Raw genomic sequence first — 12,208 nt, 5'->3', positions numbered from 1 at the left:
AAATTCTGATATTTTCAAAAGACCAAAAGCACAAATTAGAGGTACATGGACTTTTTTGAAAAAAGTCAAAAGATTTATTTCCCCAAAAATCCTTTACAACTTGTGCCATCCTCATTGTCATGAAATACCAACATTTTATCGGACAAAGGGCACTTCCAATACAATAACGCAAATTTGTTTGAGATGCGGCAGGGAAAGAAAACCCTTCAGAGCCCCGATATCACCACATTCATGAAGAGGCTGTCCTAGCATTGATGGGAACGAGACACATCAGGTTTTTACTTTTTAGGATTTTCACACAGTTTACATCCAGGCTTCAGGTCAGCCTGCCGCTCCATTTGAAATGTAACGGAGTGGAAGTTATAGGAAGAGAAACAGGCCTGGGTCATTTCCCTCAGGACAGTCTGGGCATCAACTGAATCATCTGGAGACAAAGAAGAGAAAACATACAACTTTGTCATTCTCTTTCTAACTGAAATGCCTTTGGATGGATGGACATATTACAATAAATTCTTCCATTTAAAAAAAATATATATTTTAGTTTGAAATAGCAAAAATGTGACTCGTCTTGTATTATATTTAACTAACACCTATATAAAGAGGCCACTTAGACCCAAAGCAGTACATCTAATTAAAATATAAAACAAGCTGGCAATTACTTCCAAAAGGTAAATGACTAACTTTTCTCACCTATAGCTATGTGTGCAGAGAGTACTGGCTGATTCATGGTGAGGACCCAGATATGAAGGTTGTGGACTGCTTTAACTCCCTTCACAGCTAACAAATGGTCTCGCACCTCACTGTACTTCACCCCCGACGGAGTACCTGCAACAAGTTGGACAGGAGGGGAAACACAGATGAGAGCAAGACTATAAATGATCTAAACAATCTACAAAAAAATGTATATAGCAAAGGTATATGAAGGTACTAGCTCGTTAATGATTGCCTCACCCTCCATTAGAACAAGAAGGATGTCTTTCATGATGGTGAAGGTGGTGCATAAGACCAAAATGGAGAACAAGAAGGTGCAGATCGGATCTGCTATTTTATATTGCGGCTAGAAGAAAAAAGAAAATGTAAAAACTAAGATTATTATACTAAATAACTATATAATTAAACATTTGATTTTATTTTGACAGATGGGGAAACCTGTTTCCCACACAAAAAAAGCTAATTATCTTGGTGAAATCCTTTAAATGGCAGCTGCAACATATCTACTCTAATCTACTAACAAATCTAATGGTTTAGTAAGGCTTAGGAAAGACTTAATCAATCAGGAATTTAGCAAGAATACAAAGTTTGGTATTAGATACCTGACAGATATACAGGCAATTTATTTCTTTATAAAATAGAATAAAGAAGAACAAACATTTGCAAGTATTGAGACAACGAGCAAAAATGTGTTCTCATGTGATCCTTTCAAAATAAAATGACCACAGAGAGCAACAATATTTGACCCCAATTTAAACTAAATTTTACATTAAAAAAAAAAAAAAAGGTGAATAGTTTCCAACCACACGTTGAAACAATCACATTACAGTTTCAAAACAAGGCAACCCAAGATCTTATGGTCAAAATGTTGACAGTTTCCCATATAATCACTTTAAATGTTATCCTTAGAAGACCCATTTTAGTTCATTTAGTCTAATCTAAACATAAAGATCATCTTCAGAAAATCCATCTTAAATTCATATCAACATCTTGGGAGTTATTGCACATTTTTTGAAAATGACCTACAGTAATTTTACGGTACTTGATTTTTTTACGTTTTGAGTCTCCTTTACCATACAATAACCCCACACTTTCCTTCTAAGGAACCAGGTTATCATGTAATCTTTAAAAAGTGTAACAATGAACAGTTGTTTTCCAGGTTTTCTGAATGATTATACCTTCATCACCCTATTGAGTAGCTGCATTTCAATTCAACGGCATATTAAGACAAATTGCCACAGAAAAATATTGCGTTAGCACCACCGTGTCATGCAGTTGATATTGCTGCCATACATTTTTTGGACATGTTGCACATTATGCTGCTTGAGTGCCTTAGTTTTCACATGCTATGTATACCATCAATAATTGCAGAATCAATGCAGATCTCACTGCAATATTGCACCCATGACTCTATAATTTTTATTACTTAAGCTCCCACTTTGCAGATTCTTCACTAACCTCGGCATGCTGAATGATTGAAACTGAACCAGACAAAATGATCTACTTTATCATTCATTTGGCTAATAATAATATTACCACCTGGGGGCACCTGGATCCTTGAAATTTCTTTCCGGACAGTCAGTTGATCCACTCCCTTCCCCCAAATGGAAATGTGATAACTTGCAAAAATAACACACCCAGCCCCGACACAACAGAACACTAAATTCCACATCCTTGATCCTGATATGCACACCCTATTCAGAAGTGAAGCGCACCAATAGCAACACTTACCAAGACATGACAGCAATTGATGTTCCACAAAATCCCCTGAACCTCCTCATGTTTAGACCCAGATAATGTATGTCTTTCAATATGTCAGAACACATGACATGATGGAAAAAGGGTCACAAGGGTCACAACCTTGGGCTGCACGGTGACGCAGTTGGTAGCACTGTTGCCTTGCAACAAGAAGGTCCTTGGTTCGATTCCCGGCTGGGGCTCTTTCTGCATGGAGTTTGCATGTTGTCCCCGTGCATGCGTGGGTTCTCACCGGGTACTCCGGCTTCCTCCCACAGTCCAAAGACATGCCTGTTAGGTTAATTGGTCTCTCTAAATTGCCCTTAGGTGTATGAATGAGTGCTTGGTTGTTTGTGTGTTGCCCTGCGACGACTGGCGATCTGTCCAGGGTGTACCCTGCCTCTTGCCCGTAGACTGCTGGAGATAGGCACCAGCTCCCCCGTGACCCACTATGGCACTATGGAATAAGCGGTAGAAAATGACTGACTGACGTACAGAACGCCTCACACAATAAAAAAAAAAACCTCACTGTACATTGAACCCATACTTTCCTCAAAAAGCAACCAGACTTTTGTGCAACATTTTAAAGTGGTTTTGATCAAAAATTCTCAAAATTTCCTAACAATATTTTAAAGTTTTTCCCATCGTTCGCTGCTTTTCCATTCTTTTTCAGAACCCCTTTCAACCTATTGAGCTGAGAGAAAGAAAGTGAAGCCCAACAGAAGTGTCAGACCTTAAAAGTAACTGATTTGAAAGATTTGATGAATAAAACACCTACATGTTCAGAAATCCCTTTATCAATGAGTCTGAAGAAAAACATTAAGATAAATTTACTTACTTAAGAAAGCTGTTAGAGATCACTTGGAAGTAATTTTGAAAGAAATTAGGGATGCACAAAACAGTATTTCAAAAGGAAAATGTCTGCATAATAAAGCAAAACATATAAACATCTCTTTGTAATTATTAATAATGAAAATACACAAATAAGACTTTAGGTGAGGAAAACCTGCATAGTCCTTGTTCAACTTTGAATGGGTGTCTCACCGAGGGATAAGCAAGGAATTGTAGTGGCCCTATAACCTCTAGTGGTTATGTTATTGTTGGCTAATCACAAGTGTCTGAAAAGGATATTAAACATCAAAATCTTGAACCAACATTTTAAATACTCATTTGCAGCTTCTACCACTCACATCTATGCATATAAGTGTTAGACACCCATACTTGCCACTCTATTATATTGTCATCTAGAGACAAACGCAAAATAATATACGTTACCTTGACGAAGATAATGATGGCACTGACGAGCACGCTAACACTTTGGAGAAGGTCTCCCATCACATGCACAAAAGCTGCTCGCACACTCGCATTCGCCTGCTGAGCCCTCTTGCCTAAAATGTAATAAAATAAGACACATCATAGCACATATAATCAATTAAGCTATATTAGTGTCTCAAAAATATCACTGTACTTTGAGCATACCATGACCTGCATGATTTTCCTCCATGTCTTTGCACTCATCATTTGAAGAGATGTGATTCTTTTCTTTTTCTCCCTTAGGACTGTGACTGTGTCCGTGCCCATGTGAAGTGAGCCCGCCATGGCTGTGACCGTGACCCGACTGGTGAAGAGTTAAGGCCATTCTATTGGAAAATAAGGATTCATTTCAAGCAGCTTCACAACAAGTGCTTTTCTCCAACCTCAAGAAGAACACTGTTCTTGAATATATTGGCATAAATGATAACATTTATCCATTTTACTCACATAATGTTGGCCACTACTGCACAGCCTGAGGTAATTAGCATCACATGGCCCTCGATGGTGTAGTCATCATTGACGAGGCGCTCTACAGCGAGATAAACCAACACTCCTGTGACCAGCCAAATGGTAAAGACTGACAGCAGAGCACCCAAGATTTCTGTATGGAGGACAACACAATGTCACAAAGAAATCAGGAGAAAATTCACCAGGACGAATAGTCAAACATCAACTGCAAAGGGTAAGACGTTAACCATATCTTAACACGCAGTTACATATCAAGATGTAAGGAAAAAACCCTTACAGTATGTTTCTATGGGGCATGATGACTGCCTCTATCATAACAGGTTGTTGGACACGTTTTGAAATGAAAGTGCATCAATTATCTTTCTACTTATAGAACACTGAGAACATCAGTAGAGAATGACTTGGCCTAGACTGACCCTGTCCTGAAACTGGATCTGGAGCTGCTGGTGCAAAAATGCGTTTGCTGTAGGACGAAAACGACGTCAACTTATAAGCATACAGTTATTCAGCTACGTGCAACCAACAAGTTAGCTATTCATCCTTCCATTGTCTATACCCGCTCATTTTTTCAGGGTTGTGGGGGTGGGGGTGGCAAACAACGTGCAAACAAAAATCCAGAAAATCACATTGTGTGATTTTTAAGTATTTAATTTGCATTTTATTGCAATACATAAGTATTTGATCATCTAATAACTAGTAAGAATCCCAGCTCTCACAAGCCTGTTAGTTCTTCTTTAAGAAGCCATCATGTTCTCCACTATTACCTGTATTAACTGCACCTGTTTGAACTCGTTATCTGTATAAAACCCACCTGTCCACAATCAATTTATGTCACTAGCAATCAAGTTTGTACAAATTAGCTACATGCTAACAATAGAGCTAGCTGGTTAAATGGGTAATGCTTATCCTGGAAGCACGATTCGTCTCGTCAGATCATTTGCACATGCGCTAAAGGAAATACTTCCAGTATCTGTACCTGCACGATGCCAGCCATAACTGAGCTTTTGAGAGGCAGGTTTTGAGGAAAGCCAGAGTGAAAACAAGCTAATGACAAAGCTGGTTAGGTCGGTCAGAAGGTGAGCAGCATCTGTCATCACTGCAAGGCTTCCTGCCAAATAACCACCTGCAAAAAGGAAAAGTTGCAACAGTTATTCGGGGTCTGTCCACATTACCAACAAAATTTAGCAAATCTAAGTTTTTCTGCTGCATTTGACCACTTATCTATGAGGAAACTAGGTTTTGGTGAGAAAAGTAATTTTTAAAAAAACTGCTTTAGGTAAATCCATGTGGATTGGATTTATGGAGATCAATTAAAACGATGACACACAGGTTCAGTTTGTGTCCCATCATCACTTTCATAGTGAGAAAGCACAACAAAAGCAGTCATCTGACTTTTTCTCCAACTGTTTTCAACAAACCTTTAATCTAAAATAAAGAAGTCAATGATATAGAGAGAAGGGTAAACATTGTTAAAGCAAACACCAGCTACAATTGTTTTGGGAGAATCTTTAACTTAGCAGTAATTTAACCCTTGCTCAGTCATCATTTGATTTGGAAACCTTTAATGTAGAGGTTATTGTTGCAAACTTAAAACATTACAGCATTTCTGGAGGACTGCCAAAGACACTTAGTTGCAAGTGTCTGCAGTAAAAAAGTGCCTTATAACTAAAACTACAATTTATATTTTCTTGTCAATAAAGGACCCTATAGTTTTAAAAAGAATAAAATGCTGGGGAATTAAAGATAAACAACAGGAGGATGAAATGATAAAAAATGAATAAAGAAAAGTAATGAGAAGATAACAGAGATAAAGAAAGTGAATAATGACAAAAGTTAATGGTCAAAATTAAGATGGAACGTACAAAAAGATGAACAAATAAAGTTTACTATAAATAGACAGCAACTAGTATTGTCAAAGAAAGAATTAGAGATTCAAGAAGCATTAAATTTGCAGTTGTAAATATAATTCGAAATGAAACTGACAAAGCAGGAAAAAGGGGGGAAAAAATGACTTACCGACAATCTCGCCTATCATGAAAAGCAAGCAGACGAATGAAACAACGTACAACCTCCTCCTGGCAACTTTTTTCTCCGTCTCTCGGTCCTCCTGAGCATAGCTGTTATCATGGCAATGCTTGACAGCCCCAGTGCCATCTTTCTGCAGTTCTTCATGGTTTGGCACACTGCATACAAAAAGATATTATATAAAATTACAGACAGTTAAAAGTTTGAGATAATAGATTCATTACCAAGAAACTGAGATAGGGACTGTTGCACAAAAAGGCTAGAAAAACTACAAAGATGGCACTAATATGACAACTGTCAGAATTATTACTCTACGTTTTCTGACAATTATTTTACAACTAGAAATTTTAAATCAAACTCCTGTTTTCTCAAAGTAGTCCATATCCAAACAGCTGATAAAACATTGATCTGCGATGATAAAACTGTACAGTAGATCAAAAATATCTTACTGTTTAAAAAGTATCATTCAGGCAAGCAGTGCTGTTGGAAAAAGTATTTACCCCCTTACACAGTCCTTCTTTTTTTCTTATGTTTAAAATTTATTTAAACATTTAAGTGTGACGAAAAAGCAAAAACAACCTAAGTCAATACAAAAGCCAGTTTTTTACTGATTTTCTTCTTGGGGGGAAAAAAGCTATCCAAATTAACTTGGCCCTTGGTGACAAATTAATTCCCCCCTAAATTTAATAACTGGTCGTGCCATCAGGTGTTTGCTATATGCCAACTACTCTGTATGTTAAGCATAAAATTCTGAACAGGTTGTTTTTTGTTCTTGATAAAATATATATTTTTTAATTATTCTTACTCAGGTTAACTTCCTGCTATACATTTTTTTGATCATCTGAAACCTTTGTGTCGCATAAACACAAAAACAGAAAGAGTCTAAGATAAATTTTCACAAGACTGCATATCCAAATCAACAAAAGTGGGGCTACACCTGAAGACAAGTCCAGTTTCTGAACGGCCACGCCAGAGTCCAAAACTTAATCTGACAGATTTCTGTAGGGTCACCTGAAGAGGACTGTGTCCAAGTGATGCCCTAGCGTTCTGAAAAATGTTGAGATCTTCTGCGAGGTTGAGTGGACAAATATTACCAAGTCAAGATGTTGAATGTTGATAGATCCCTATCAAAGACGATTTGATGCTGATATTTAATGATTTTCAACAAAGGATTAGTTTAAGGGCCTGGACACCTATGCTCCAACAGATAAGGTACTGTAGCTTGGATTGCTAAAGAAATAATGCTGGTTCAATCAAAGGGTGTCAGAATACACAGGGCATTGCTGTTTGTTACTTAAGGGGCTGCATAGCTGCAGACCAGTCAGCATGACCTCACTGACGACTATGCACCACTTAGAGCACCATCATGGTTGTGAAAATTAGAACTGGATCACAGAGCCATGAATGCAGATGATCTGATCTGATGAATCAAGTTCTCCTTCCCATTATGTGGATAACTAAGATGCACTAAGAAGCAAAACCGGTGTGATGCTTTGGGGAAAGCTCTCCTGGGAAACCTTGGGACCTGCCAGCTATGTGGATGTTACTTTGACACATACCTATTTAGAAATTCTTGAAGACTATGGAAACTGTATTTCCTAAGAGTTGTGGCCTCTTAAAGAACAATAATGAACCCTGCCACAAAGCAATAATGGTTCAGGAATGGTTTTTTTCCCCGACCCTGGTCCACAAGGCACACTGAACCTGAATGTTTTAGATGTTTCTCTGCTTTGGCACACCTGATTCAGATGACTGCAGTTCAAAAAAAGCCTGTAAATGAGCCATCAATTGAAATCAGGTGTGCTGAAGCAGGGAAACATCTAAATTATGTAGGGTAGTGTGCCTTGAAAACCAGGGTTGAAAAAAAAACACAAAAACAAAACACCAACAACAGTTTAAGAAGATTTTGCCACCAAATCATTCAGATCTTAATCCAACTGAGCATCTGCTGGGTGTACTGGACAAGCTGGTGCGACCCATGAATGTCCCACCTTGTAACTTATAGGACTCCAAGGACCTGCTGCTAACATTCTGGTGCCAGGCTGCAAAAACAGAACATCATTTTACTCTTGCAGGCCTGGTGGAGAGAGAACAGATTTCTCTGTTCTTGGTGTGATTTAAGGCCTGTAGCCAGGAGGTCATAATCTTACACCTGAATGGACAGAAAGCCTTTGGGTTCTCCTGTGCATAACTGTGAATAAAATATATCCTCACAATTGGATCAATTTGGAGAATATTTGCAATGCAGAGAGGGCAAATATTACCAAGTCAAGCTGTGGTAGAATAGTACCAAAGAAGACTGAATGTTGAAAACAAATCGAAGTTGCTCAAACAGAGTATACATTTGTAATTTAACAGATTTTAATATTAGATACTGGCTTTTTTGGATATCAGAATTAACTATCAATATTTAGGCTTGTATTAGATTTTCTTTTAGTGCCCATATGTGAAGTTTAAGATCATTAAGCACCAGTTATGTAAAAATATGACTAATCCAACCTTACAACAGCCCTTACAAAAATATCCGAATTTATGATGATCGTTTCCCCTAATAAAAACCGATCAAATAACCGGTTGACCAACAAGCCAATTTAGGAGAATTAAATGCAGGTTTGTGCACAGATCCCACTTCAGTCCCGTGTGGAAAAGTGTAGATCAAAGAGGGACGTGAGCATAACCACAACAGGAAAAAATGTAATAAGAAATTGCATCGTTTCCATCTAAAAGTCACTGATATTCACTATAAAAGTTTGCCTCACCTTCTTGGGAGAGTGTACGCCTGGTTCTGTTCTGTCAGCAGCTGAAGTCTCTCTGGATCCTTGCTGTGGAACATCACTGAGGTGAATATCAAACAGTAATTTCCAGTAGAAAAGGAACTCCAGTGGGAAAAGAAAAGGTTTCACAGATTCAGATCTGGTCTTATCTCGTTGAAGCGTTGTTGTTTCTCCACTCGCAGAGGGAAATGGTTTGATAGTTGCAAATATTTGCACCCATCTTACAAAACAATGGGTGCAAATAACCCACGCAGCCGTGTGCAAACTGCGACCCGTCTGAAGCGGAGATCCCGGGGGGAAGGGGGGGGGGGTTCAACATTTGGAGGATGCAGAAGTTGAAAACACATTACGAAAAAAAAAACGACGAGAGGAACTGTTGTGCAAGTACAAACTTGTCTGTTTCTTGAAATGTTCAGCTGTGTTTCATTGCACGGTGGTGAAACGTGTCATTGCGCCACTGAGGTAAACACCATCACGCAGCAGCAGCCGACACTTGGCGAGTCCACACGCAGCTGGAAGTGCCGTGTGCGCCCACCCCACGTGTGGGATCACAAGGTTTTATCCGTGGATTCCCCAAATCCTGAGTCACATTTACTGCAGATTATCTTAGTTGATGGAGATCATTTTTCTTTTTCTGAAAAAGCTTTGGGATATCTGACCTGGTCAGAAATTGGGTTTTTTTATTTTTAGCTTGATGCATGTTTGGTAATTCTTCAAAAACGGTAATAAAAATAATTAAAAAGAACAGTAATATGAAATTAATAATTCAAATTATTGCTTGTCAGTTAGGATGAGGAAATTGATTGATTGAGACCCGGATGTTGGAAAACTCGCCGAACGGACCCCGAACCACCAGGGGCCTATAAACGCTTGAATTTTACCACTTTTTTTTTTTTTACTGACATTGAGAATACTATTAAATTTAATTAGGCGGTTTTAGCAAAGATAGATTAAAATGTTGAAAATTTAAATGTGAGATTTTAAGACTTAAAGGAATTGCCGATTTAACTTTGTGAAAGTGCAAATCATCTTTATTGTTGGCCTGTTGCGTTAGCGTAGTTACAGTAAGATGCTACAAGTTTAATCTTTTAAGTTTGAACTCAGTGTGTTAACAAATGCAGCTCAGCCTGTTAAACTTGGCATCTTTTCCCAGATTTGACCAAATCTGTATTGAAAGGCTGTAAGTGGTGGTGATATTGGGCCCCAAATGAAACTCGGCTCAAGACCCCACAGAACCTTTTTGCCAGCCCTGATCAACCCCTCCCTCATATTGTTAATAAGGTGTCGACAATTTTCAGATTGCTTCAGTGTTTGTCTCTTCGTCAGTGATTTTTATGTTTTTAATATTTCAAATGTGAAAATAAAATCAAACCAAATAAAAGTCTGCTTCTAAATACAAAACATGACTCGTATTTAATTTCATATTTGTATTTTTAAACTACTATCAATTTGTAAGTTGTTTCTTTGTCTGTCATTTCTGGTTCCTGATGAGAAAATCCAGTCGACAAAGCATGCACAGATCGTCTGTAGGGGGCGCTTTTCAACAACAAACTAATTGGATGAGCACGAACATCTAAAATTAATACATTTGTAAAAATGTTTTGGGTTTTGATTAGGATTGGTATTTCGATTTTAACTCACTGTGAGCCAGATATTGAGAACATTGTCTCACCGGTGATTTAATAGTTTTGTTATTGTAAGTATGAAATTTAAGCAAAAATATAAAAAAGGTGTATAAAATTAAACATTCAGCCCATTGATTTTCACCACAATGAATGAAAATGATTTCTATTTTAAGTAAACATTGTGTATTTTGTAAATAAATGAAAATAACCACTCGTTTTTGGTTGTTAACTTTTTGTTTTTTGTTACTTTCTGTTATGAGAAAATCCATTTACCAAAACATGCACATTTATGTGCACAGATATATCCAGTAGGTATTCCTACTGGCTTGCAGTTTTATGTTATTGGACGAGTTTTAAACTTGGTAGATTTGTACTGAATTACTCAATCTTAAAAAATGAACCGTTTGAAATAAAGAAAAATGTCGCCTCCCAACCGAAACATATTTGTTCTCAAAATGAACACAAGGGGGCGACAATGAATCATGCCCCTAAAGCAATGTGCTTTTCAATGAACCAGAGTGTACTCAAAAAGTATGCCTATTTGTATTAATTTAATGTCTTAAGGGAAACTATGGGCTAAGTATAGGGGTTTGTGTAAAGAACTAGCAAGAAGAAAACCTCTGAGTATGTTCATGCACAACATGAGATTATCAGAACACCATGCCAACCGATATACCGGGAGATACTAAAGAAGGGTTACCATGGGCGGTTCCATGGTTACCATGGGCGGTTTCAGACAGGGGCCAACAGGGGCCCTGTTACGGCCCCTGTACTAAAGACATAATACTAAATCAATATCTTATGTCGGTCCATTGTGGTGAAGAGAGAGCTGAGCCGAAAAGCAAAGCTCTCGATTTACCGGTGGGTCTACGTTCCTACCTTCACCTATGGCCATAAACTTTGGGTCATGACCGAAAGAACGAGATCCCGGATACAAGCGGCTGAAATGAGCTTCCTCCGTAGGGTGGCCGGGTACTCCCTTAGAGATAGGGTGAGGAGCTCGGCCATCCGGGAGGAGCTCGGAGTAGAGCCGCTGCTCCTCCACATTGAGAGGAGCCAGTTGAGGTGGCTCGGGCATCTGTACCGGATGCCTCCTGGACGCTTTCCTCGGGAGGTGTTCCAGGCACGTCCCACCGGGAGGAGGCCCAGGGGACGACCCAGGACACGCTGGAGGGACTATGTCTCTCGGCTGGCCTGGGAACGCCTTAGGCTCCCCCCGGAGGAGCTGGAGGAGGTGTCTGGGGAAAGGGACGTCTGGGTGTCTCCGCTGAGTCTGCTGCCCCCGCGACCCGGTCCCGGATAAAGCGGAAGACGACGAGTACGAGTATCTTATGAAAATATACGCTGGCACAGAAACCGAACCTGATTGGTGCCTTGGACCAATAAAATTTTTTTTTAACTGTTAGTTTTAATTTACCAATAAATTAAATATTAAGGTGTTGCCCTTTTTGCTTCAGCTGTATTGAGGTAGGATCACAGTTGTCATCTGCTAGATCATGGGCCTGCAACGTCCATGTCCAGAGCTGCAACCGGCTCAATTAATACAATAAACGA

General features: G+C 38.8%; 1 protein-coding gene across 2 annotated transcripts; it reads right to left on the bottom strand.

The window, feature by feature from the left end:
- Window positions 1-42: 42 nt before the first annotated feature.
- slc30a8 (solute carrier family 30 member 8) lies at window positions 43-9,557 on the bottom strand. 2 transcript variants are annotated; one of them, XM_047383100.1, is made up of 9 exons: window positions 9,015-9,557; window positions 6,247-6,413; window positions 5,207-5,353; window positions 4,210-4,363; window positions 3,934-4,088; window positions 3,724-3,836; window positions 952-1,057; window positions 691-825; window positions 43-424 (listed from the first exon to the last, which is right to left on the bottom strand). In XM_047383100.1, the coding sequence occupies exons 1-9, from the start codon at window positions 9,086-9,088 to the stop codon at window positions 279-281; spliced, it is 1,197 nt and encodes a 398-aa protein (XP_047239056.1). In that variant the 5' UTR covers window positions 9,089-9,557; the 3' UTR covers window positions 43-278. The 2 variants fall into 2 exon arrangements, with proteins under 2 accessions (XP_047239056.1, XP_047239055.1); XM_047383099.1 differs by having other exon boundaries at window positions 3,928-4,088; window positions 9,015-9,553.
- Window positions 9,558-12,208: the final 2,651 nt, after the last annotated feature.

This window comes from Girardinichthys multiradiatus, chromosome 13, assembly GCF_021462225.1.
Source record: "Girardinichthys multiradiatus isolate DD_20200921_A chromosome 13, DD_fGirMul_XY1, whole genome shotgun sequence".
Classification (NCBI taxonomy): Eukaryota; Metazoa; Chordata; class Actinopteri; order Cyprinodontiformes; family Goodeidae; genus Girardinichthys; species Girardinichthys multiradiatus.
Note: the sequence above shows the minus strand (reverse complement) of the source record. Positions and strands in the feature narration are given on the sequence as shown.

What these genes read in the sequence shown, in the direction of transcription:
- slc30a8 (XM_047383099.1), bottom strand. Translation starts at nt 9,088, where the DNA reads ATGTTCCACAGCAAGGATCCAGAGAGACTTCAGCTGCTGACAGAACAG. An exon ending in GCGTACACTCTCCCAAGAAG is followed by an intron (nt 6,414 to 9,014) that starts GTGAGGCAAACT and finishes TTTTGTATGCAG; the next exon opens with TGTGCCAAACCATGAAGAAC. An exon ending in CATGATAGGCGAGATTGTCG is followed by an intron (nt 5,354 to 6,246) that starts GTAAGTCATTTT and finishes TCCTTTTTGCAG; the next exon opens with GTGGTTATTTGGCAGGAAGC.